Raw genomic sequence first — 26,678 nt, forward strand, 5'->3', positions numbered from 1 at the left:
TACTTTCTTTTCCCTCTTGACAGAATCCTGTTTAGACATTTGTATGCACAGCGCAACAAAAATGGTATGCAGTCTGATATGTTTATTTAATACCTTGCACCACAAGAAAAGGCTATAAAATATGTTTTAATAGGCCAGAGGCGCTCCAGGCACATGAAAGACATGAACAAATAACAGTGTTGATACGCAAAAACCTAAGCATTTGTTCACATTTGTTTTCTTCCATAATGGGAAAACATTATAAGCCACCAGTATTTCTTCAAATACAGTATTACTTTTCAAACAATAAAAGTTAGCTTCCTTAGTTTATTCCAGTGTTACCTCCTAGGCTGCTTAAAGAATAAATAACAACAAACTTGATCAAATGCCAAGCACTTTAGCCATTGAATCTTTGGGTGAGACCCAAGAGATTACAACAATACACCAATAATTCTTCTTTCTATTCATTCTGATTCTATGGTCAGGACAAAAACACCTTTACATCTGCCAAAGGCCATTGTTCAGTTTACACTGCCTTGGAATGGTGCTAGTTTCATTAACTGAATAAGTTCAGGTGGTCAAATGAAACATTCTGTAATGTCATGTACAGTAAGCTACACATACATCAATTCATTATGAAACATTGGACCCCTAGTTACAAAAGAATAAATTAACATAAGCAGTAAGCACCCATAATGTGTTCCCTTGTATTACAGTACATCGTCAATGTCAACATTGAGATATTATGTACATACTATAATAAGATCTAAAGTGAACAGTGAGACTAGTCTTGATATGGAACAATTCCCCGCCAATATCAAGCGGTTGACTAGATATGGCAGCCAAGCTTAAAATCTTCGCTATTGGTCACATGAAGATGTATGTAGGGCTTAAGTGGTTAATAATAATAAGTATCATGGTAACACCTGTGAAGGAAGTAACATTACAACAAACTATTTATGTCAATATGGCTGCCGTGAAAAAGGTCTCTTCTGTTTTCACATTCACAAAGTAAATGTGGGACAGCAGTTGGACTTAACATTGCACTCAGAGAGAAAGAAGAAACAGAGATGAGCAGTGGTGAGCACCTACAGACAGCAGCGCTGATGACATTCCAGTATATCGATTCGACACAGCTTTGATAGCATAGCATAGCACACAGTAGTAGATATACAAGATAAGGCTGCAGTCTAATGACTATTCCATGCACCAGCATGTTATTCTCTGCATTTGGGTATGTACGTGTTACATGTGTGTTCTTGTACAAATCTCTGCTGTCGGGCAGAAACCTTGTATGTCCAACTTTCACATTTTATTTTCAATGAATGCCCTAGGCCTATTTTGCTTATAATGACACAGCAATAACAGGGACACCAGGTTGAAAGTCTGTCTGTGGGTTTTACAAATATTTAACCGATAATAAAAACATTGGATCCAGATTAGAACACAGTTTCTTTTTTCCATTTCATGAAAAGGGTTTTGAACATACAAGGTTTCCGCCCAACAGCAATGGTTTGCATCACCAGTAGCTCCAGGGTTAGGAAGAGGTTGAATGGAAGTTGTAGAAGAACTGTTCTTCAGGGCGAAAACCATAAGCTGTGGTGGGCCGGCCTCCTGAGGTAGGACCTGTGAAGTGCTCATGCATACTGGAGGAGAGAAGAGAGAGGGACGGACAAACATGGACACAAACAACAAACACAATATTACATACAAACATAAGAATACTTGTGGCTAATTTAAACTTTATTGAACCGACCATGGCACATGAAGGAAGTAATTGATTTTGAACTGAAAAATAATTATTTTTTTGTTTAAATAAGTTGAATTGGTCACATACTGCAGTTTGAATTTAAATAAGTCCAATAAGTATGGACTCCCAAGGTCATGTCACTGAAGATCACCTAATTTTGTGACATTTGTTGCATTTTTGACTATGGGTCTACATTAAATCAAGCGTAAGCGATAGTTCATTGAGGCACGGAAGGCAGAAGGTTATTATATATGTGTATATATATATATATAGTTCCCCTCATTCATTCCCCCTAGTAATTCATTCTGCTTATTTAAATCAGCTGCCTCTCCAGGCCATCTCCCATCTCCATTCGCTACGAGCTATCTCATCCACGCCCTCATTCCCACAGTGCAATTCAGGCGGCTTTCTTAAGCAGTCTCAGCTCACTACTCATTCTTCATGCTGAGCTGTCAAAGCAGCTTGTGCGGCGTCTGTGTGAAAATTTCCCACACCTCCCCACCGTCCGCGGCCTCCTCCCTGTAGTTCTTAGTCCAGGGGTTATGGGAGTAGAGACCGCCCTCTGCTTTTCGCGGCCACTCCCCGTTCTCAATCGCTTCCCTATCTACCACACTTGCCCTCTCTCATTAGCCACTCCCTATTCACAATCACCCGTATTATACAGTATAAATACACCTGTGATCTATTGGCCAGCTTGTTTGTTCTGCTTCACAACAGACCAAACATGGTCAGACGGCACCGGAATTCCCCTCCCATCCACTTGCATTCCGGTGCCATCTCTATTATTTATATATCTACGCTCAAACCGAGTGGAAGTGTGTAGGGCGAGTGGCAAGGAGACGGTTTCAAGAAGGGCCTATTTCTCTAGGAATCCAAGGGGAGAAGTGACAGAGCAGAAACGACCCATCGCTCCCCGAGTAGAGCAACGATGGCCGTCAGCTCCTGAGACTTCGCCCTAACCTTGGGTTTCTCATCCCATTACACATTCTTCTCATTTTGTTTCAATAAACTGTCAAACTTAGAGGTGTGGTCTCTTACTAGTGAAATTGCTTTTGGCTTGTTTGGCTTCTTCAGAGGCCTCTTAATGTGTGATTAAAATTGGGGGTCAATAGGAAGAGTGTCACGTTCCGTGACATGTTTTGTACTTTCATGTGTTTCTTGGTTTTTAGTTATTTAGTGTTTTACCTTACTGTTTTCCTGTGATTTTGTAGTTTTGTGTTCCTTGTTTCTTATTTCCAGTTAGAGTTGATCTTGCACTGTGTACCTTATTTTGTAGTATGGTTTTGTGCTTTCCTGTCTGCCCCTGTATTCTGTACCTGCCTTGTCTCACCAGTACTGTGATTAGCCTATGTTTTGCACTTGTGTCCTTTTAGTCTTAGCCAATCCCTGTGTTGATTGTCAGTTAGTTTCACCTGTGTCCTGTGTCTATATATATTCCCCTGTTGGTGCAGTTCCTTGTCGGATTATTAGTTAGTCACAAGTTTTCTTGTTGCTCCTGTTCTTCCTAGTGTTCCTTGCCCCTAGTGTTTGTTATTTTTCCCTATGCTCCTCATGTTCCTTGTTTTATTGGTGTCAATAAACACTTTTCCTGACGTTTCCTGACTGTCGCCCTGCATTTGGGTCCTACGACTCCTACCCTCTCTGGTGTGTTTATGATTATTTTTAAGGCCAAACCTGCAATCTTTGGAAGGCAACAGCCAATCTGTTGTGTGACAGTCACTAGGTGGAGCTCTTACCCTACAGTATGCATCTCCTTAAAGCACCCCCAACCTCACAAAAGCCTCACAGCTTAATCACTACAATAGCAGACAAATAAAAGTCCATAAAAAAAGTTAATATTCATCTGCCCTAATGCAGACATCAACAACGAGTCTGTGAATTACAGAGCACTTATGGCTAGAGGGGTAAACAACATAGCAGCCAAGCCATAAAAACCAGTCATATGTCATAACAGAACTACATGATGGGGTGGAGGCGCGCAGCCAAACTCAGAGAACCTGGTTGCCCTCCGCCCAACAACCAGAGCCTGTTGAGGGATGATAAAGGGCCTGTATCGACACCGTATAAATCAGTTACCATGGGGATGTGGATGCAGGGAGGGGGAACGGCTGGCCAATTTCACACTCCATCTTCTGTCCAGCTGCTGTGAGCATTTGTATGTGGGGTCAATGAGACAGGCTCGGCCACCTTGTCAGGTTAGACTGCAAGTGAGACGGCAGCTGGAACGATGGATAAACTGGGCTTTGATGGATGACAGCACATCTCTCTGCTACCTTCGGTCCTTCCTCTGTCTCCATTATTCCCTCTTTCAAGCCGAATTTATACTTAATTAAAATGTGATGCATTGTATTTTTGCTTTTAAAAGGCAGTTATTTTAGGTGAGCAACACCGTTGTGCAACAAAGTATAAGGCTTTACTTTTTTCTCAGTAAGAGCTGGACGGCTCGACGCTCCAGTCCCAACCTAAAATACGAGCTGTTTGCTTTGCCCCTGCAAGCGGCCATAATGACGTGTTGTTTTTAGCCAAATCACTTCCAGCGATCAGTTACGCAGCTCGCAGAACCCCCCCTTCTCTCCTCTCTTCCTCCTTTGCCTATATGCTCCTCATGCCCCCCTTCTTGTCCATTCCCCTCCACCACCACCTCTCCCCCTCCCTGGGCAGAAATATGTCTTTTTCCTCTCCGCACGCTACGGCTGTCAGAGGGGATTTGAAAGCCGGGCTAAAGGAGGCTGGGAGGAACAGTGGAGCTCTGAGTCACACCATCCGCCTGCCTCTCTGCGTGCCCGTGTCTGTACTGTAGCTGGCTGCCGGTCTGACCCAACTGACTGACTACACCCTATAGTCCTCCACCCTAGTCCTCCACCCTAGTCCTCCTGAACTGACTGACTACACCCTAGTCCTCCTGGTGGTAGGACACAGTACTGTCTGTACTGACAGTACTGTTTGTACTGTAGCTGGCTGCCGGTCTGACCCAACTGACTGACTACACCCTATAGTCCTCCACCCTATTCCTCCACCCTAGTCCTCCTGAACTGACTGACTACACCCTAGTCCTCCTGGTGGGAGGACACAGCTGGACCCCAGGCGTCTCCTCCTATAGCCCAAACTTCTCAAACCTGGAATCTTGGCCGAGGACCAATTTTTTAATTGGGGCCCTTTGATGATCGTAAAAACAATTTGGTCATTTGTAAAGGGAAAAAAAGTTTGGAAGGGTACAGACAGACAAACTTTGGAAGGATACAGAGAAAGTAATTATAGCGGCGACTGCGTCAGCATGTCTCTCTGCTGAGTGGTGTGACACATAGCAGCTCTGTACAACACACCAGAGGAGTAACCTAGTAGCTGTCCCATCAAACCTGCAGATCAACTTGTCTGCCACCTCGTACAGTTTATGTGTCTTGTGTGACACTCCAACAGCGGGAGGTGGGTCTGTGTCCGGGTCATTAAGACAAAGGGCCCCAGTGTTCCCACAAATGCCAGTTTGGCCCCTGAGGGCCCCAGCAGAGGGTGGTAGGGGGAGACGTGGGGACACATTCTAGTCCACAGAGAGAGTTGCTTGCTAGTGAACAGGAAGGGAATTGGGCCTTTTTTCCTCCTTCGCCGTGACCCTTCAGCCCCCCTGCGTCTGTCTCCTCCAGACCTCGGGGCCTGGCCCTGCTTTGATCTCTGTCTGCTGTCACAGCTCGGGTTACAGCGAACCAACACACCATCGCTGTTAAAGAACCACATCTCACCCAGTGCCACCCCTCCCACACCCTCTCTATATACCTCTCTCACCTGATTATAACAGTTCAGTTTTAACATATTGGATCACATCCTGATTTTATTCATTGATGTATAAAAAACTAAAAACATGATTAAAAAACATGCTTCAAGGGTGTGTGCATGGTGCATGGTTAAGGTGCATAGTCTGCATACCACACAGAGGCTCTAATGTCTGACAGCGAGTCACGGGTTCAATTCCTGAGCCTGACAACCTTTGCTGCGTGTCACTCCCCGACCGTCTCACTCCCTGTTTCCTGTCACTCTTTCACCATACTATCCAAATAAAGGCAGAAGAGCCCAAACATATCTTTAAAAAAAGGTTCAAGATAATTCAATTAATCCAAAACGTAATCAAGTAATTGCTGAGAAAATAATTGTCAGTTACAGCACAACTTATTGTTTCACTCAATAGTTCAGAACTCCTCTCCTAACCTGCCTACCTGTCCGTGTAGCATGTCCCTCTATTCTAATACTTCAGAAGTCCTCTCCTAACCTGCCTACCTGTCCGTGTAGCATGTCCCTCTATTCTAATACTTCAGAAGTCCTCTCCTAACCTGCCTACCTGTCCGTGTAGCATGTCCCTCTATTCTAATACTTCAGAACTCCTCTCCTAAGCTGCCTACCTGTCCGTGTAGCATGTCCCTCTATTCTAATACTTCAGAAGTCCTCTCCTAACCTGCCTACCTGTCCGTGTAGCATGTCCCTCTATTCCAACCCAGGCACTTCTCTTTCTCTCCTAAGCTGCCTACCTGTCCGTGTAGCATGTCCCTCTATTCCAACCCAGGCACTTCTCTTTCCAGTCGTTCATTGCGACATGACGACCCTTAGCCAACCAAAAATGCTTCTGCGAATTTGCCTCATTCAGGCGCCCTCTCAAATGACCCAAACTTGAGACATTTTATATAGCCAGTATGAAATTGCTCGTTATGATATTCATACGAATAACAGGGATTGTATCAAGTCCATTTTAAAAGGTCCCATTCACACCATGTTTCACACGTAGTTTAAAATAAGCGGCAGAGCTGGCTTTGATTATTGTGTTAACCTGGATCACTCAGGAGTACACTGGCCAAATTAAAACAGTCTCACAGACGCCAATTCCCTCAGCTCTCTCAGTATATTTAAAAGGTATCAGTTACAAAGAACTGAGAGAGAGAGAGAGAGAGAGAGAGAGAGAGAGAGAGAGAGAGAGAGAGAGAGAGAGAGAGGGAGGGAGGGAGGGAGAACTCACTCTGCATTCCCCTCACTCGTTCTCGCTTGCTCTCTCTCTATTTGCCTCTCTCTCTCTCCTTCCTCTCCGTTCGCTCTGAAAGCTGAAATAACTGTGGCGAGGACTCAGCTCATACTTCTGCTATCTACACAGTCAGCCTCTCAACAGCAGCCAAGCTAAACATTCCTGCCACGGGGAAAAAAACCTTCCGACACAAGCTTTATCGCACGCAAGGAGATGTTTGATAATAAATAAGACAAATTACTCACAATAAACTCTCCATTTCCCCAACTATTCATCATTTTAACAGCATATCAAATGAGCTGGCGGCGGCAGGGAGAAATTCTAAAGCTTGCGTTCAATTTTTTGCGATAACATTATAGCGATTTTGAACTCTCCCGCCTAAGGTCATGATTCACGGTGGCATGCCAGCACCGCACTGAATCCACGCCAGGTGATGTATTGGAGCCACAGTGGATTGGAAGAATAACAGACAGAGAATTAAATTAGAAAAAAGAAAAGGAGGGAGGAGATGGGGGGGGGGGGGGCAAGAGAACACCAACCCACAGAGAGGAAGACACGGAACGCACTGGTGGGAGGAGAACTATTGAGAGAGTGTTTGCTCTCAAAGCTGCAGTATTACTGTTGAGGGTGGAGTGATGCCTTCTGGGATAGAGGAGGGGGTACTGTTGAGGGTGGAGAGATGCCTTCTGGGATAGGGGAGGGGGTGTTGACTCAGGCCCTGGCCTAGTTCAATAACACAGATCAGCGAATAGTGAATCAGAATAACACAGTGGGGTAGCGCCGCTGCCACAGGGTCGCTGGCTGACTGACCGTCTGGCTGCCCCCGCTTCCCCGAGACGCAGAGCTAGAAGGTAAACACTCACAGTTTTGTGTTTCCCCACTGACAGAGTGGATATTTCTGGACAAAGACAACCTGCCCCGCTGACAGCTTCAACCCTACATACTCACATACTAAATCACGTTCAGACACACATGCACTTGTGTTGCTTTGTGCGTTCCACATGCAGAGGCATAGGTGAATAGACAGTTCATTACCTGCCAAAGGTCTGTCCCAAGTCTCCGTTCTGGAAGTCTGCGTAGAAGTCCGGACTGAGGACACCATCTGCAGGAATGATCCCATCTGCACACAGAGACATACAGTATGTGTACAAATGTTTTTCAGTGTGCGAAAATGTTCCATGATCATACAATAAAGAAACACGTAAACCATCATTCACTTAAGAACCAGGAAGAAATCCTTGTTGTCTATGATTATCTTTTTCCCTGTGCTGTGTATTATAATTGTTCCTTTATCCTGCATATTTCTAATAATTATCAAATTAGACAAGGCCAAGCATATTGTATCTAGTACTGGCATATTCTTACTGTAGCCTATAAATCTTTAGCATTTATTCTATTCTTATTTTTGTATTTTACCTTTGTTTTACCACAAAGTCCCACTGACATCTTTTAGAAGAGGGACTTGGCCAGGGAAGTAGCCATATAAAATCACAACATATACATGTGCATTATATAAAACAAATTATCCACAACAAAACAGCAACCAGCCATTCAAGTATAGTGGCCTCTCAGGAAAAACAATCACATTGTACCATCACCATATTCTAGAGACACATGCTAACACCGGGGCTCCCCCGGGCGTGTCAGTGTTGTGTCTCCGTCACCGTCAGGGAATGTTCCCTTTTTAATCAATGAAGGGTGGCTCCACTGCCCGCATTGCGTTGCGTTGCGTGACTGCATTAAAATTGCCCCGGTTTGCTTTTTGACGCACGCGACGGAGACGCAACACGCCCGGTGGAGCCCCGCCGTAAGGATGTGTGAGTCGCCACAACAACACAGATTCCTCAAAGCGCCACTGATACCTGAGCTGGTATAGAAGAGTTCGGGCGTGTCCAGGATGTCATCGTTGCCCATGAAGTAGTCTCCTCCGTCGCCGGCGAACATGAAGGGGTTTCCCTGCTCGTCTATCTGACTCCTCTCCACCATCTCCAGCCACTGGGAGTTGTGCCAGCGGAACTTCTCACTCTGGACCTTCTTGCCCCACTCCTCGTCGTACTCCTTGGGAAGGGAAGAAGGAATAGCACATGAATCAATGAATGCACAGTAGTGTCCAGAACCGCCGATCTGAACGATACGCCGATATATACTGTAAGCATTATATACTAGTATGTGGAGATCTGTTTGTCGAGAACGGCCAATACGAGCAACATGCCCATGTATGGGGGCATGAACGTGACAAGGACGGACAGATACAGACATGCTCCATACTGTAAGGGCATAAATGGGACACAGGCAGACAGACAGGTACAATGGGCAATCTGACAATGGGTATAGACGGTGTTGCATAACCAGGTGGGCTATGCATTCCCTAGTTATCTCCAACTGTAGCATCCAGGTTCATCGACTGCAGACAACTACACTACAGACTACAATACAGATACACAAACGCATACTTCTACAAACCGCATACGTTATGGGAGCCATGGGAAAATATACATCAATCCTTCACTTAGATATTCCCTAGTATTTATTGTGCATATATTACTGCCAGGAGGTGTGATCAACGCCCTCGCCGAGTGCAGAGTAAAGCTCAAAGGCCTTTAGTATCACTCTGCAGCAGAGGCAGAGCATCAGGGGAGGTATGGAGGTCCCTCTCTGCTCACTGACCACCATATTGGTCCATCTCAGCAGGGAAGGAGAGAGAGTGTGGTATGCATGATGTGTGAGGGTGTTTGTGTGTGTGTGAGTGCGTGTGTGCCGTCTCCATCCCCATCCAGCTCATGTTGGCGTGGTGTAGGCTAGCTAATAAAAACCTGCGCCCCGGCCAGCTATAGACTGCCTGCGTGTGTAGCTTGGCGGAGGACGCCCACAGGGCCCTGTTTTCCTTCCTATGCACGGAGCCGAGGGGAGGAGAGATAAAGGCGGCCTTTGAGACCGCTCCGCTCCACGCCGCCCCGGCCCAGTAGATTAATCATCCAGACACAGTGCAGAGACCTCTGGGCATTGACAGCCACCCGAGGCCCAGGCCTCAAAGCAGGCCCATTGACTGTCACACGGAACACAGAGCACCCCCCCCCCCCCCTTCCACCGGCGTCCCCTGCCTTCACCCTGGAGTGGCAGTGACAATATTTGTCACCGGACAGATTTATCATGATGCTAAAATGGCTTTAATGGCGTGGGTTTACACCGGGTGATTAGGGCCTCGGCATCAGCTGGATATGAGGACTAATCAATCATAAGTAGCTGAGCTCATGGCGGTGGCGAGCGGAGAGGAGGGCCGATATAAAACAGCGTTTCAGAGCATTCCCAATGTATTCCTCTGGAAACCTGATCAGCTGAAGAATATCCATGTGAATTAACCCTCTGTCCCGCTTGGAACCATCTATAGCATTTCTCTCTGAGGTGTGTGTGTGTGTGTGTGTGTGTGTGTGTGTGTGTGTGTGTGTGTGTGTGTCTGTCTGACTGAACGCGTGGAGCAACGTACTGATCAAAGGGGAACATTTCAAGACTGAAGTCATGGCGTGTGCTGCTCAAGAAGCCTGAAGTAAAAAGGAATGATGATTGTGTGTGTGTGTGTGTGTGTGTGTGTGTGTGTGCGTGCGTGCGTGCGTGCGTTCGTGCGTGCGTGTGTGTGTGTGTGTGTGTGCGTGTGTGCGTGCGTGTGGAGTACATTGAAGAAGCTGCATACTGTGAGAGCTATTTCATGGCTATTAGTGTGTACGTGATAGGGCAATTTTGTGTGTGTGCCCATGTGCACTCGTCTAAGGGTCTGCTTTCTCTCTCACCTCCGCTGTCCGGTCACTGACACTCTCCAGAGCCCGCTGGCTTCCTTTTATGTGGTTCACGGCTTAATAGGTCTCACTGATAATTTCAATGAAACACTTCCTTTGCCCCGCTACACAGCCCGGCTGTAATCTACAGCTAATTACACTGATCTATGGTCTGGCACTGATCAAACGCCGACTGGAAGCTGACCACACCTGTCAGTCACAAAGCAATACAGCAATTCATCTGTTAGTTAATCGCTAATGTCAAACTTGACCAGGGCACATCAGGCCACAGAGTGGGTGCTGATTGTAAAATGTTTAAACAGAGGGAAACTCTGATGTGCCAGAAGGTTAAAATGCTTATACTACTTGAGTTGAAATGGCGATGAATCATAATCTAGACTGGTCTATTGCAAGAATAACACAAGACATAATATGTCTTGTGTTATTCTTGCAATAGACCAATAGACCTTAATTATAAATATTATTTATAATTAAGGCTCTGCCTTTAAACTCTTGTGATGGGCCACTTATACAGTATGACTGTGAATGGAAATCCCCAAATGTCGTTGCGTTTGACTATTTTATTCAGATTTTATGTGATAAATACATACTACATGGTAAATGACTGCATTTGTATAGTCTTACTGACCCTTCAAAGTGATCAGCCATTCACACTCATGTTCACACACACCGATGGTGGAGGAATGCAAGGCACCAGTCTGCTCAAGGACACTTCGACACGCAGCAAGGACAAAAATCCAACGAACGCTACATGCAATATTTGGCAATTCTGCTAATATATGTGACGGTTCCCTATGTTGTGTGTGATTATAGTTGCTTAGTAGGCCTACTTCACTTATTTATGTGGTTGTGAGTAGTTGCTTTGTCCCTAATCAGTTGTATGTTCTCTGTCCAATAGGATTGGGGAGCAGAACTTCTAATGATCAGCTCGCACCTGGGCATGCCTGCTTCCCCAGTCCTTCCCCAGTTCTGTTCTTTTCATTTGCCTGCACCTTTTCCACCATGCACTCTTTTCAACATTTCTGTTAATACATACAACACGCCCACACATACATTTCATTCATGCATACACGCACTACACCACTGAATACTGATCTCCACACTTCATCTGTTTATTCCTGATTTATCGTTTGATTACTTATTTTTGGTTAATCAATAAATTCTATTTCTTTGTTAAACTGCATCTCCCCTGTTTTTTGTTGTGTATCTTGGCACCCCCTAGGCCAGGTACATAACATATACAATAAGGAAACCCACTGGATTTCCACGGTTCTTTTGATTACAAACGTTCACACGATCATACGGTACGTGGATACTTACCGCTATGATATCCAGAGTGTTGCCGCAGACCTTACGAATTGCTGCGTTCTTATCATGCATCAGATCGATGAGGTAGGCGGGCGCCTCTGTGGTCGCGACTCAAGGAGAAAAGAACGTTTCATCATTTTTACTAGTCATTTCAATACCACTATGGAACCATCAATCATCAGCCTATCCTTAATCAAGATCAGGGAGACAGGTGGGGATATGGTGGAGTAAAATAATCTGCACAGCCTCTTTCATTTGAAGGAGGGAGACACAAGACAGGTGCCCCCGTGGGCCAAAAGAACAACTCTTTACATTTCCTGTGATGAGAGAATGCTTTTTGGGAGCCAAAACCCTGTCCCTATAGGCACAGCAGAGCTGGGCTCAAAATTCCTAATCTCTTCTCTTCCCCACACGGAAAGCAAAACATCTATCAAATATTACTGACAGGCAGTCTATTTGTAATGTGACGCAGGCATGCCGCAGACCACAACTGTATACCATTACCGACAGCTTGGAACAGCCTGGGGTATAAATAAGGCCCATATCAAAAGGGCCATGAAGATTGCTACGGCGATACAGATGGGAGTAAGCGGTGACAAAATATATCGGTTTGGACCGTTACCATAGAAACATGCACTACAGAGTGAATGTATGAAATCATTTGAGGTTGCTTTTTTTCCACACGACTATGCTGTAGGCATGCACATACATGAGAAGAAAGCCCTCAGAATAAAAAATGGATACGCGTGTCTTTGATGATGACATCTCTGGTAGCCTGGTGAAACACCATCTGATAGAAGACATAGACGATCTGGCACACAAACTCATCATCCTCCTGTTGGGCTGGAAGACAAGCGGGAGAGATGATGACGCAACAGTGATGAAAACAGGAGAAAGGACGGAACAGTGATGGTAAACATTAAGGCAGCTCAGCCTTCATAATACAATATTTATGTTCCTCATCTTCCTCATTGGAAAGTGAAGAGAGTTAAAACGTGGGAATCATTATTGTGGCCCTGTAGGCAGTTATATCATTTTCAATATACATTTCACTTCAATTTTCAAAAAGTATCAATTTGGAACGGAGTAGTGCTTAAGTGACGAGTAAAGTGACAAGTGCTGAGATTTCTGGTACATAGTGCTGAGAGTTCTGGTACAGACATGAGTTGGCCTTACCATTGGCCTTACCATTGGCCTTACCATTGAGCAGCTCAATCAGAGTTCTGGTACAGAATGAGTTGGCCTTACCATTGGCCTTACCATTGGCCTTACCATTGGCCTTACCATTGAGCAGCTCAATCAGAGTTCTGGTACAGAATGAGTTGGCCTTACCATTGGCCTTACCATTGGCCTTACCATTGAGCAGCTCAATCAGAGCAGAGTTCTGGTACAGACAGAGTTGGCCTTACCATTGAGCAGCTCAATGAGTTGGCCTTACCATTGGCCTTACCATTGAGCAGCTCAATCAGAGTTGGCCTTACCATTGAGCAGCTCAATCAGAGTTCTGGTACAGACATGAGTTGGCCTTACCATTGAGCAGCTCAATCAGAGTTCTGGTACAGAATGAGTTGGCCTTACCATTGGCCTTACCATTGGCCTTACCATTGGCCTTACCATTGGCCTTACCATTGAGCAGCTCAATGAGTTGGCCTTACCATTGGCCTTACCATTGGCCTTACCATTGGCCTTACCATTGAGCAGCTCAATGAGTTGGCCTTACCATTGGCCTTACCATTGGCCTTACCATTGGCCTTACCATTGAGCAGCTCAATCAGAGCAGGAATAATGCCAGACTTGGCCAGCATGGCAGCACAGGAGTCATCCACAGACACAGTGCCCATCATGATCACCACCTCCAGAATGAGGTCATCTTCCGCAGAACCTGACACCAAGGAGAAAAGTTGTTTTACATCAGTAAGTGACCGGACACTCACTGCAGTGACTCAAAACCTCAGGGTACGTTTTCATATCTGCCATACAGTCATATTGAGACTGCGTGAGCTCAAACCTGGCGGCAGTTCACTCTCACATTTGGGCGATATCAATTTTTTTATATTGGCAATTGCAAGATTCTTATCACTGTTGGTTGGGTTGGAAGGTTTTGTTTTATAATAGTATATCAATAATAGATCATAAATGTACTCATATTACAGATAGCAAAAATGGCAATATTCAATGCTACAGAATATGGGCTCAAGCTACTCTCATCTCTTTTCACTGTGCTGTCCTGTCCACTAACACTGAAACACTGAGTGTGGGTGGGTGGGCAGACCTCTGATGTCATATGGGCACAAAAGGGACACAGAGAGACAGTTACAACGGGCGCTCTGACAAAGCCCTCAACACTAGGACTCAGACATATCGGTCAGATCGGCAGTGCGACATAGGTGTGAGGGACGCCTAGCGGTCCGAACTCTAAATGTAAAGGCTGCATAGCGGGCAATATAAAAAAATATATATATATACACACACACACACACACCAGGAAAAGACTTGACTAGACCATAGGACAGAGGTCACCACCAAAGGTAAAGATAAGACCCAGGACATATCATCCATGTCACTGACACTTCCCTGATAAAGTGATTTAGAATAGGGGTCAAAGGCTATAAGGGGCATGGGAGAAAACTGACTTTTGGGTTCAAAGTGAAGCAGATGGATGAAAGGTGAGACGGTTATATAGTATGTGTGCGTGCATGTATAAATAAACCAATCAATTGAATGTGCAACTTATGTGTACGTGCTTAAAATCTGTATATAAAACAAAGAATAGCCAGCACTCCTGGTACTTTTGAATGAAAACAAATCAGCCAGTAATGCACATTATGTGTTTCCCACTGAAGATGAAATCCCAGCATCATACTCAACGTATAACAAACTGGTTTGAGTCCGTTGTTTAAATTTTAACTTGTTTTGGTAAACCAATGCCCTACTTCATCATACAAGAGTGTCGCACAAAAGTAGTGAAAATAGCCCATATACAAGCTCATGTTGTCATGTTGTGAACTTGTAGATTGCTTATTTTCACTATTGTTTTTTTATATAAGGTTTCCACTCGACAGCGACGATATCACACCTGGTTTGAGTCTGTCTTTGAGGTAGGGCACCAGGTTGTATTCGTTCAGCAGCAGCTCCCAGTCCAGGTCAGGGATGGTGAGGTTGGCCAGTGTACCCAGACACTCGATCACAAACTCCTCGGACTCGTCCTCTGTGATCTGGGATGCCAGGTCCCCCACATAGTCCTGTGGGCAGAACAGTACACGTGAGACAGTGGATCACGCAAACAGGTTACAGGAAACTCCTCAGTGTTACTTTAACTCAGGTCCATTTGGTTACATTTGTTCACCCTCAGAGTTACACACAAGTCGTCTATTTGGGGAGGAGGTTTCATGGACCATAGCGCATTCAAATTCTTAAATACTTGATCATAGATTTGTCAGGTCCACTAAATATATTTGATATATTTTAATACCTTACAGCAATTAATCAATTTATAATGCATTTGAATCCCCTTACAGCGCTATAATCAGCTTTGTTCAGTTTGTCTTTGTATGGGTTTTTGTTTTGTCATTCTCATTTGGAAAAGTACTTTTGGTCCTATTGTTTTAAAATGTGCTATCATCATACTATAATTAACTCAATGTCTGAATGAATGTCTGAATGTGTCCGTGAACTTTGACTGTCCTTATTTTGATTTTGGACTTTTATACATGTATTTCTGTCATTTCACTGATTTCAGTAAGTTTTTGCTCTTGTATTCCTGACTGTTTCTCTTTGGTTTTGGTTTTCTGTTACTCTGTTGTTGCCTTAGTTTTGTGTATCTTATTTTGTAGTATTGTTCTTAGTGTTTCCTGTCTTCCAGTTACTGTTAGTTACCTTGTCTAACCTACCGTGTAATTTGTCAGTGTTTCCACCTGTGTCCTTTTAGTCCCCCAGCCTATCCTAGTGTTGATTGTATTTTGGTTCCACCTGTGCCCTGTTATCCTGTGTGTATTTAAGTCCTGTGTTTGCATTGTGTTCTTGTTGGTTCGTAGTTCCCTGTTGTGTGAGTTCCTGTATGTTAGTGGGAGGAGCCCGTTTTACAAAGAAATCTCACAAATCACCAACGGAATGTCCAATGCACCCCAAATTTCATTCACATGCCGTGGGTGGTTTAATCAACGGAGAGCCCAAAGCAGACTGGGCCCCTGCCCAGTACTGTATGGAGCTGGCCTGTTCTTCTGATATCATTCTGACGTCTGCATAGACTCCATATTTGGTCATGTAAGGGACACAGACAAAATATCTGGGTGGGGCATGCATTTCCAACTTGCATCGTTCCAAGTAGGCCAGTGCCCAAAGGGCACCACTGTAGAGGCTCCAACGCATAATATCTGGGTGGGGCATTAATTTCCAACTTGCATCGTTCCAAGTAGGCCAGTGCCCAACAGGCACTGCTGTAGAGGCCCCACGAGCACCACTCTAGTACCTTTAAAGCCAGGAACTGTGTCCTTTTAGTTGTTGCTATAGGCTATAGCAACATTATTTGTGTTTACATTTGTTGGATAAAGATTTGACGTTTTTCAGAAAACTTAGTTCAGGCGTTTTTAGAATGGGCCTCAGATCTAAATGGGTTTAATACTACAGTCTGATTACTCACTATGAATAGGTTCTTGGTGGCTCCGTCATGTTGAGACAAGTTCCTGATCATCTTCATCGTCAAAACATCCTTCAGTTTCAGTGCTCTCTTCATCAACATCTTCAGACCATTGCCTTGGGGTCCAGAGAAACATGAATGGACAAAGGAATTGAAGATGTACTCATCTGTGTTCACGTACTAAAGCACATTTAGATTTAAAGCATGAACAAAAATGTGTTGTGATGCACAACCCATTCAAAGGCTTCTTAGTCCATGGCTTATTATGTACCTGCATCTGTGCATATCCTACCTTCACAAAGAACCTGTGCGTTGGTCTTGTTGGCAGCTAGGTTGATGCAGAAGGAGACGAGCTCAGCATCCATCCGGTCCTCTGCACAGTCATACACCATTTTCATGATCTATAAATAAAATGCTCCAAAATGTCAGCTAATGAAATCGTTCAGTAAAATTCAACAAAAGACAGTTTCAAAGTCAGTGTGGTGTTCCACAGTGGTATTGATTATGATATCGATACCATAATCAATGGGGTGGGGTGTCTGGGTGGTGTATGGGTAAAGTCACTGCATGGTTTGGTCTGGGCACCTGTTCAGCAGGGCTGAACTGGGAGGGATAGCATTTTCCAGAAAATTCCCACTGTCTATTCACAGTTCAGTTCAGCTATTCACAGTTTCCTCAAAAAAGTATTTCAGTGCCTCACATCCTTTGACAGATACCCGTCTAGTTTTGATAGAGAGCCATGTGCTGAGTCATTTCAGTGATTTCTGTGGGTAACCACCGGGTGCTCTTCTGTGATGTAAGCCACGAAAGGTAGCGAAGGGTAATTTGTGTCCTTAATCAAATTTGAGCCTCAGCCCCCAAGGGCCAGACGTGAGTGAGAGGGAGAGAGCAAACACGGAAGAGTGAGCGAGCATTGGGGGACGAGGGAGGGATGGAGGGAGGAGGAAAGCCAGTGAGGGCAACCTTTCTTCATATATATGTGTGCCTGCTCACAATTTGTCGTCTTGAAAAAGCCCTCTGATTCATAAAGGAGCATCCCAGCAGTCTCCTCCAATCACGTCAGGGTCAGTCACAGGGCTTTGAGCCCCACGGAGCAAGGGAAGGCTGAGGGAGGAGGGGCCAGCAGCACCAGCACAACGACACACATGGAAATGTGTGTGTTTTGAGAGAGAGAGAGAGGAGAGAGAGGGAGAGAGAGAGAGAGAGAGAAAGAGAGAGAGAGAGAGAGAGAGAGAGAGAGAGAGAGAGAGCGGAGGATTGACGGGCATAGTTCCAACGAGACAGTCACCCCACGTTCCTTAAGTCGGCCAATGTCCACCTCCTCCTGCTCTTTCTCCCTCCCCTCCATCCGTCTGTCCATCTCCCCTGCACTGATTTAACATTAAACAGGAAAAGCTTTAAGCTGAAGGGGGGGCCCTGTGAGGAGTCAGCAGTGTGCAATCAGAGTGAGAGAGAGAGAGAGAGAGAGAGAGAGAGAGAGAGAGAGAGAGAGAGACTGGGCCGGGCTCGGCTTGGGTATCACATACCAGGGGCCCCGGACCCCAAATCAGTCCTGTCTAGACTCTCTGGCACCTGCCTGTGCTTATTTACCACAGACGGCCACCGGAGGCCCAGTCAGCACCACAGTGCAGAGTCGACCAACCACCCGAACCAACCATACACCAGACCCCCCCACCCCAATTCCATTCCATCTCCACCTTCACCCTAACCCCTCCTCTGCCTTAACCTCTAACACCCCTCCTCTTGTAACCCTTCGACCAGCATCTCCCTCCGTGTACAGGATTGACCCCAGTTTGGAGCTGGGAAATGACATAGGTCACTGACTGCCCTGGGAAAGTGGCAAGAGAGAGAGAGTGAGAGAGAGGTATTAGTGAAAAAGATGCAAGGATAAAGCCTGATTTACACTTGGTTGCACGCCTGTGTCGTGCACTGAAAATCTCAGTGGCTTTTTTCAGAACACAAACCCTCGATGCACAACCTCGAGTGCGAAACAAAAGTGACAGTGAGGAATAAGGATGTACAGTACGTATGTTTCTTCAGAGGAGAAACCGGGACAGGGAGGGGGAGGCATACAAAGGTGCAAAGGAGGTTCGAGGAGGGCGAGTGGACAGGAAGAAGCAACAGAAGAGAAAGGGAGCGCCAGATGAAAGGACAGAAAGAAAGAGAGCTAAAGAAACAGAAAGAGAGAGCAAGAAGGTGGGAGAAAGGGTGAGACGAAGGGAAGAAGAGAGAGGAGAAAGAGGGCGCCTCGGGTCGGAGGTCACTTCCTGGTCACGCTGCTACCCAGCATCCTCTCTGCCACAGTGGACCCGGGGGGCATATCTGCTGGCGACACGACCCTCTGAACAAACACTCGGCTCCACCAGACACATCTGGCCAGCATTTACACCCAATCTCAGCAAACAAACACAACGAACGTTTAGCTAATCGCCAGTGATGAGAGGAGCGACTGACCCCGGTCAAGTCAATCCGCAATAACCATAACTCTCAAGTGAAAATCTGAAACACTCTAATATATTATTTTTTATTATGTAGGCTAAGGTAAATAGGTAATTGCCTTGACTGCAAGTAAATTTCTTTTGGACAGACCAGTTCTGCTGCACTGTTAATGTTTCCTAATTAAAGGCAATTTAATTTAATATTGCAGAGAACAATCACCTGTTGATTACAGTGCAATATAAACGTCATTATATATATAACAGTGCCACTCGCCAAAATTAACAGTTTTAACACATTTTCCCGTTGTGTTTACAAATCAGTTCTTTTTAAGCAAAGTACGTATACGATGAGGCATAAATTAGACTTAAAGGGGCTCTTTAGATGAAATGACGCAAGGCTTTTCTTTAGGGCTCCAACCGGTGGAAAGAGAGGGCGAGGAGAGAAAACAGAGAGCTGTCATCGCGCCGAGAAAGAAGACTGAGCAGCCGTCCTCTGGCGGTTTGGGCCCAGATGTGGTCCGCAAGTCCCTCCCTCACCCCTCTCTCTCTCTCTCTCTCACTCCTGTTCTCTATCCTCGTCTCCCTCTCTCTCCCCGTCTCACATGCGTAATTCCCAGGTCCCGTTAGCCGCCGATGCTAATGCAGCCGTCTGCGGCCGGGGGGCGGCGTACATTAGCCAGTCTTACCTGTGGTATGCAGTCTGTGTAGGCAAACATGGACTTGAATCTGTCGTCCACGCTGATGTGGTACAGAATGCACATGCTCAACTGTCTCTGGCCCTCGTCAGCTGAAACATAAACAGAGCAGGAGGGAAGCCAAATGGATGAATGACTGGTTGTACCTTAACGCTCCATGGGAAGCCAATGACCACATCTTGGAAAATAGTAAGCTGTCGCCCCTTTATTGCAAATATTAATAGGTTGAATGCTCTATTCAATATCTGGTGCCATTGGAAATTATCGGTAACAGGGTGCAAAAATTCGGCCAAACGCTGGTCCATTTTGATTGCAGCTTCTCTCTGAGATTGTAACCAGAGACTGGAGCAGGTTAAAGTTAGCCAACGCCAAGTAACCACTTGAAACCTATATATTTCATTGTACGTCAAATAGCAAAAATAGTAATCTACAAGCTCACCTACATTGTAGATTGTAGAATGTTTGCCTTTCATCTATTGATTGATTAGTTTATTAGACAGAATGTATAAACGGACACAGTCAAACAAAAAAACACCAAAAAGGGTCCTTGTGGTCTTGTTCTGACTATTGTTCTGACATGGCCAGAACAGGGAATATATCATTTCTTTATCCTTTTCAAAAATACAAAAAGAAAGGAATTCATTTTCCTATAATCTTATTTTGAGATCTCCACAGAGCTGCTTCAAAAACAGAATGAAAGGATAAAGGCAAAACATGATAGTGTTAGCCTGTCGGCTAGCCCAGCACCTTTATGAGTTTGACCCTGACCACTTGCAGGGGGAACGGAGGCCTCCAGAAGAAGTCAGCCAAGATATGTTAATAGAGTTGGGAGAGCAAAGTCTGACCCGGGGGCTTTTCATTAAGGAAAGTGTTAAGAGGGATGCTCTTCACTGGACCAGAACCACTGACAGACCGCCTGTAACATTCATACCAGGCCCAAACCAGGCCAGCTCAAACTGGTCCCAGGCGTGGTCGGTCAGTGGCCATACAGGGAGTCTTATCGCTGCCTATTGAATCCAGATGTGCTCGCTGAACCCCTGGAAAAGCAAAGGGGCGAACGAGGCCTGAAAAGAGACGGCTTCTAGATTTAATTGGGAAAACAGGAGGAAGCATCAATTTTACTGCCTTTAATAAGTTAAAGCAACGCTGCTCGGTTCCTTCCAGCGAAGGCAGTCATTGGCCGAAGCATGTGCTTCTCGTTAGCAATCCCTTGCCTCAACCAATACCTTAAAATGTGCATAAACACACATGCAATATGAGATCATGAACACACACACCTGTATACAGTATACGCCGAGAGCTTCAAGTCACGCACGCACACATGCACGCACACACACACACACACCTGTACACAGTATACCCTGAGAGCTTCAAGTCACGCACGCACACACACACACACCTGTACACAGTATACCCTGAGAGCTTCAAGTCACGCACGCACACACACACACACCTGTACACAGTATACCCTGAGAGCTTCAAGTTAGGCGAGCGCACACGCCGCGCACACACACACACACACACACAGGCACACACACACACACACACACACACACCTCCCTGACCTGACGAACTCCCTCACATCACTGGTAGGAACATGGAGAATCCTTTATGGGCAAAGAGCGATATCCCATTAAAAATGTTCAAAACACTGCAACCGGCAGACGAGAGAGGGAAAAAGGAAAGGTGAAGGGAGCTGTTAAGAATTAACTAGACTGTTCAGGGGCAGTTAGTGGGAGAGCTAAACTCCAATTACACCCCGGCCTGATTTAAAACCACCCAGCCTTCATAAAATTACACCCGCACGCATTAAGAGGCGTCTGGGCTGGGGTTTGTGGACAGTAGAGTTCTGTTGTTACTGCACTCTTTGGGTAAATAAGACCAGTCGGTTTTGGTCTTCAAAGAGAGAAGCCACAAAATGGGGTAATGCTTTTCTAAGGAAAAATCCCTCTCACAAGTCTCCCCACTGCCAGTGAACGTTACAGGGCGATGACAGTAAACGTAGAATCATAGTGTGTGAACTAGCGGTTAGCCTAAATGCGATAGCAATGAAGGGCGGGGGCCTACACAATCAAAATCTTAGTGTTAATTTAACTCAATAGTGAAAATGGCAGATGTACAAGCTCAAACCTTGTCGTGAGCTTGTAGATAGATCATTCCCCCCCCCCCCCCCCCCCCCCGCTATTTGTCGTACACCGAAGTATAGGGCTTAGATGGTTAAATTAACATTGAAACTTTCACAGTGTTAAGTGAAAAGGTTTCGAAGCCGTTCAGGTGGTGGGATTATGAGGAAGGTGACGTTGACAAGTAGCGGCTCCCTCTCCCTTTCATCTTATCAGTGGGGGTCGTGACCCTCGGAGTGGGCTGTGGCCAGAGTGGCAGCCCGTCTCCGCACACCAGCTGATCAGATCCCTCTCCCTCCCTCTCTCTCTGGAGATAAGATGGGAATCCTTGGATCAGAGGGTCCAAGTTGGGAGGGAGTATAGTCCACAGTCGAAGCATTGATTAATGACACATCTGTTCACATGCAGAGAGAATTACGCACACACACACACACACACACACACACACACACACACAAACACACAACCTCTAAAACGTCAAAGCTATGAGGGGGTGTGATATTTCAGCGTTAATTTATATTGTGTGTGTGTGCCTCACTTCCTGAAAGTATCCCCTGAAAAAAAAAAAAACACCCTAAATCTCTGAAGACCCCCTCCACCTCTCCGGCCCGCTCCTACAAAAACAACATTTGTGCTGGGGCTCCGGCATGTTATTCTAACAAATATATTATATTAATTATGCGCAGTTACCCGAGCCTCCCCTGGAGAGGCTTCAAAAAGCCCATCAGAGATGGTCTTGACCATGAGGCCACATGACCCCTCTGGATGAGCCAACCCACCGTTCTGGTCTGGATCTCCTTTCAGGAAGTCATTTCTCTAATGGTCACCACAGTCCGCTTGTGGTCTGGGCACTTTTGTTAAAAGCCCTGCACCTGCACAGTGCACACACCTTTAGACATACACATTTCTACTACTACTGAAGACCTCAACATTTTAAGGTGGCAATATTGTAAATGCCTGCTTGAACTATACTTAGTTGCGAGCCGGTGTAGTGGACCAGAAATGGCCATTTTGTGACGTTGTAGATCAGCTATTTTTAGTGGCGCGCGCAACTGAGTAATTTACAAATCAGGCATAACTCCAAACCCTAAACCTGACCTCCAAATTCCACAGTTCTTGCTCATCATTCTATCTGGGCCACATTGCTGGGGCATGGCCTACACAGACAGCATTTACTTGTTTCACTCGTGTTTGCATTGACACTTTTTTTTTCTCAATGAAATCACTCATTTTTAGTTAAACTATCTCCTGATTCCCTTTTAGCTGTAGCCGGGCCATAACACAAGAAATTGCACAACATGCAGAGAAAAAGTGCTTACCCAGCAGTGAGGAGAGCTTGGGGATGAGTCCCGCCTGGACCATCTGGCCACGAAGCCCAGTGTCAAAAGACAGATTGAGCAGGAGACGTAAGGTGGTGGTCAGGAGCTCCTCGTCGTCACAGGGAACCAGCCTGGTCAGCTTCTCCACTGCAAGCATTTCAGCCTGGACACACAGTTCCATTCAGTCAACATACATTCTGTGTTCCATTGACATGTATTTAGGACAGTATAATCTTAGCCCATGAACCAGTGATTCTCCATTTTTTTAATTTTATGTTTTTGTGCCAAGAACCCCCAAATTTGGCTGCGGACACCCCATCTGCAAATGTTTTCTGCCAAGGACCCCCAGGAGACTTGTTAACATTCAAAAGTGTTCTAATTATTTTCAAAACATTTAAAAAATAGCAGATATGCAGTACAAGCTTGCTGAGACCTGCTATTTTTAAATAGCCAAAGAAAGTACAAATGATAAAGTGGTTAAAATGATTGTGAAGCTGTATAACAAATTTAGCTGGGGAGTGGGGACCCCCTGGTACCCCCCCATGGGGAGTGGGGACCCCCTGGTACCCCCCCAAGGACCCCTGGGGGTCACCAAACCCCACTTTGAGAACCACCGCCACGAACGTTTCGTACTCTGTCATTTAGTAATCTACTAGCCAATTTACTTTGACTGGCTGAAAATGGAAGTTGACAGTAGTTTATTTTTGTATGCTACTGTATGTAAAATCATACAGTAGCATGCAGAGCTTTACCCCATCGCCTCTCCCTTGAAATTATAACCATTATGAATCATTGTTTCAATAACAAAAATATGTGCTCTGGCATTGGCAACAACACAAGCTTACAGCCAAAACAAATGGTCACAATGGAGGGAGAATGGTATTGCACCACTGGATATTTTGTCCATCATTTCATGTAGGAATGCAACGCAAGTATGTAATATAATTAGATTAGGGGGAAACAAAATCTGAGTTCATCACGTCTGCGTTGTTCAAACACAGTATTTTTAGGCACATCCCTCTGCCTGAATTAGGACCCCCCCATCAGCTCGAACTGGGCATTGGTCTACCATGCAATGCACATTAATAAGCAGATGCCAGCAGTTGTTGAAAGGAGGGAACAATCATTCTTAAACCTAAGGTTCAAAATTACTAAAATATGAATGTAGCTAAGAGGTGAGATTTGTATCCCGTCTTTCTAATTTTGCGTTTAACTGTGGCAAAATGTAGTGAAAGTGCATTGGCATTTGTGATGTCCTGATTTGAAGTAAGGCGCCCATCTCGGCGTTGATGCACATGACTTACAGGTAGGTGGAGGTGTTGAGCTGATGACACCAAAGAAAACCCCAAAACCACATACACACAAGACTGGCAATCTCCGGCAGACTGGAGATGCTGTCATTAATATGTGAGAGTGTGAATGGCTTGGAAGTGTTTAGGCTACAGTACATCCACATGCTGTCATTGAGTCCATGTGTTTGTGACCGTCTGTCTGTCAGTCTGTTGAGTGTGACAGGCAGTGCCAGTCCAGCGTTGCTTGTTAACATGTCTGTTTCCCTCTCCTGTGGTCTCTGCTCAGCCACAGCCAGATATAATGGGGACACAACCTGCTCCCAGTTAAAATAAAAAAAAAAAAAAAAAAAACTAACTGCTACTGTGTGCAAAACCAGCTCCAGTCACATCATTACAAACCCAGGCCTCGTGCTGTATAATCAACTACAGCCCGTGTCAATTATCATTGACATTCCCATTCCATTAGTGACAGGGGTAGAGAAAAAAAGGCCTTATCGGACTATCTTAAAACTGTTATCTGCATGGTTGTGTGTGTTTGTGGGTGGGGTGTGGCCACAACATGTTTACTGTCTAAATAAAAGCGATGACAGATCGCTATGTAATAGCTTTTTTTGGTAATCAATTAAACATTTACAGGCTAAAAAGGAAACCATTTTCCCTGGTGTAAACCGATATACCCGACGAGTAAAAGTATTGATACCACTTTTTCTTCTCTCTTTCTGCTGGACACATGCCTGAGTGGGTCTAAAGCCCTAAAGGCTTCTTTAATCTGAGTCAAAGATACACTAAGGAGATAAAACTGGGTCCTAACCGGGTCTGGCTTTGATAAAGGCCCACAAACCGGCTGAGATTGGATCCAGGTGGGTGTGGATTAAGGGAAAGTTTTGAGCGGTAAGGTTCCTGTAAGAGCACAGTGGGATACGCAGCTAACAACAGAGCCTCCAGGCATTTGTTTTTTAATTGAAATTTGATAAGTGTGGCTTCAGCTGGTGCCCTGCTCAAAGCAATGGCCATTCCAATAAAAAATTAGCAGAGAGTGTATTAGAAAATGTGTTTGCTTCTTAAAACTTTTGACTTAGAGAAAACTAGGAAAATAATGTTATCCTTGCTTATAAGAATGTGAATACCGTGCATAGCAGCTGAGCCAGTTTTCTGGCTTGAAATAAATTCACACAATTTATATGCAGTATACAGTATACCATATGATAGTTTGGCCCTCAATCTTCCTGTCCTGCCCTCAATCCTTCCTTTAATGAATTTCCTATGTTCCATCCCTCACTCCTTCCTTGTTTGTTAGGGAGGCTATAGCTTAGTCTTAGTGAGTAGAGATGCCGTCTGTCGGTAATCAGAATGTCTCCAGTTGGCCCCCAGACACACCCCGCTAAGCTGATGATCATGACCACCTGAGCAGCCCTGAACTGGGTGAAGCCGAAGCTGGATTTCCTCTGCAGGATTAATAAAAGGTCTACCTTCCCTCCTTCCATCCATCCATCCATCCCTCTCACTCTCACCATGTCATTCTTGTTCTCCAGGAAGATGGACAGCTTCTTGAGGAAAGAGACCACCAGCACCAACAGTTCCTGGTCCTCCCGGTCCAGGGTCTTCACCAGCATGTGGACAATGTTCTTATTCCTCATCTTCAGCTCCGTGCGGGTGTCCTCAGCCAGGTTCAGCAGCAGGAACAGAGACACTGCATGTTCACACAGGAAACACGTGTCCTAATAGGGCCGTGCGGTATACTGCACTGCTGGTATTATGACTTTAAGATTTTATCAAAAAAATTATGTAATAAGTGTGTATTTAATATTATGCTTCCCTGTTATTATATTTCTCTAAAATGTAATTTGACCCGTTCTGACCTGAGATCAGATTCTAAAAACGTCTTCTACATCCTGACAGTTTTCTGAAAAAGCTATGTTTCTATGTCAGTCGTTCTTCGATTTTTCAAAAATAGCAGACCTACAAGCTCGTAGCGCGCCACTCGGTGGCACGTAATGAGCTTGTAGATCTGCTATTTTTCAATAGCTAAAGCATAACATAATGCTAACACCAAAAGGGGTTCCCGCCCAAAATGGGTTGATAACAATTGAACAATGTATGTACCTCCATGTTTTGTTTGTCTTTATTCAGATTAAAGGCCCAATAAGTGATACATACAATATGGATATCACCACCTTCACCACCTTGTTTTTCATTTCTAGTTGAATGATTCAGCACTACAGACTGGCTGTAATAGTTTATTTCTTTCTTATGGTAAATATTCGATTGACTGGATTTATGATGGGGTGGAAAGTTCCATATTTTCCCTCTACTGATCCAACTCTTTTCCAATTTATGTTGAAAACATA

General features: G+C 45.1%; 1 protein-coding gene across 2 annotated transcripts in view; it reads right to left on the reverse strand.

Moving 5' to 3' along the window:
* Nucleotides 1-1,038: 1,038 nt before the first annotated feature.
* kifap3a (kinesin-associated protein 3a) overlaps nucleotides 1,039-26,678 on the reverse strand; it is a 40,727-nt gene continuing 15,087 nt past the window's right edge. For both annotated transcript variants that reach the window (XM_083766417.1, XM_083766416.1), the window contains exons 9-20: nucleotides 25,842-26,020; nucleotides 23,039-23,201; nucleotides 19,588-19,688; nucleotides 16,756-16,864; nucleotides 16,467-16,579; nucleotides 14,904-15,069; nucleotides 13,584-13,709; nucleotides 12,572-12,670; nucleotides 11,840-11,925; nucleotides 8,591-8,786; nucleotides 7,764-7,848; nucleotides 1,039-1,625 (exon numbers count right to left, since the gene is read on the reverse strand). In XM_083766417.1, the coding sequence (XP_083622543.1) occupies nucleotides 1,517-1,625; nucleotides 7,764-7,848; nucleotides 8,591-8,786; nucleotides 11,840-11,925; nucleotides 12,572-12,670; nucleotides 13,584-13,709; nucleotides 14,904-15,069; nucleotides 16,467-16,579; nucleotides 16,756-16,864; nucleotides 19,588-19,688; nucleotides 23,039-23,201; nucleotides 25,842-26,020 (1,532 nt within the window). In that variant the 3' untranslated portion in view covers nucleotides 1,039-1,516. The remainder of the gene's footprint in view (nucleotides 1,626-7,763; nucleotides 7,849-8,590; nucleotides 8,787-11,839; nucleotides 11,926-12,571; nucleotides 12,671-13,583; nucleotides 13,710-14,903; nucleotides 15,070-16,466; nucleotides 16,580-16,755; nucleotides 16,865-19,587; nucleotides 19,689-23,038; nucleotides 23,202-25,841; nucleotides 26,021-26,678) is intronic.

The sequence above is a fragment of the Protomyctophum parallelum genome, assembly GCF_964188405.1.
Source record: "Protomyctophum parallelum genome assembly, chromosome: 6".
NCBI lineage: Eukaryota > Metazoa > Chordata > Actinopteri > Myctophiformes > Myctophidae > Protomyctophum > Protomyctophum parallelum.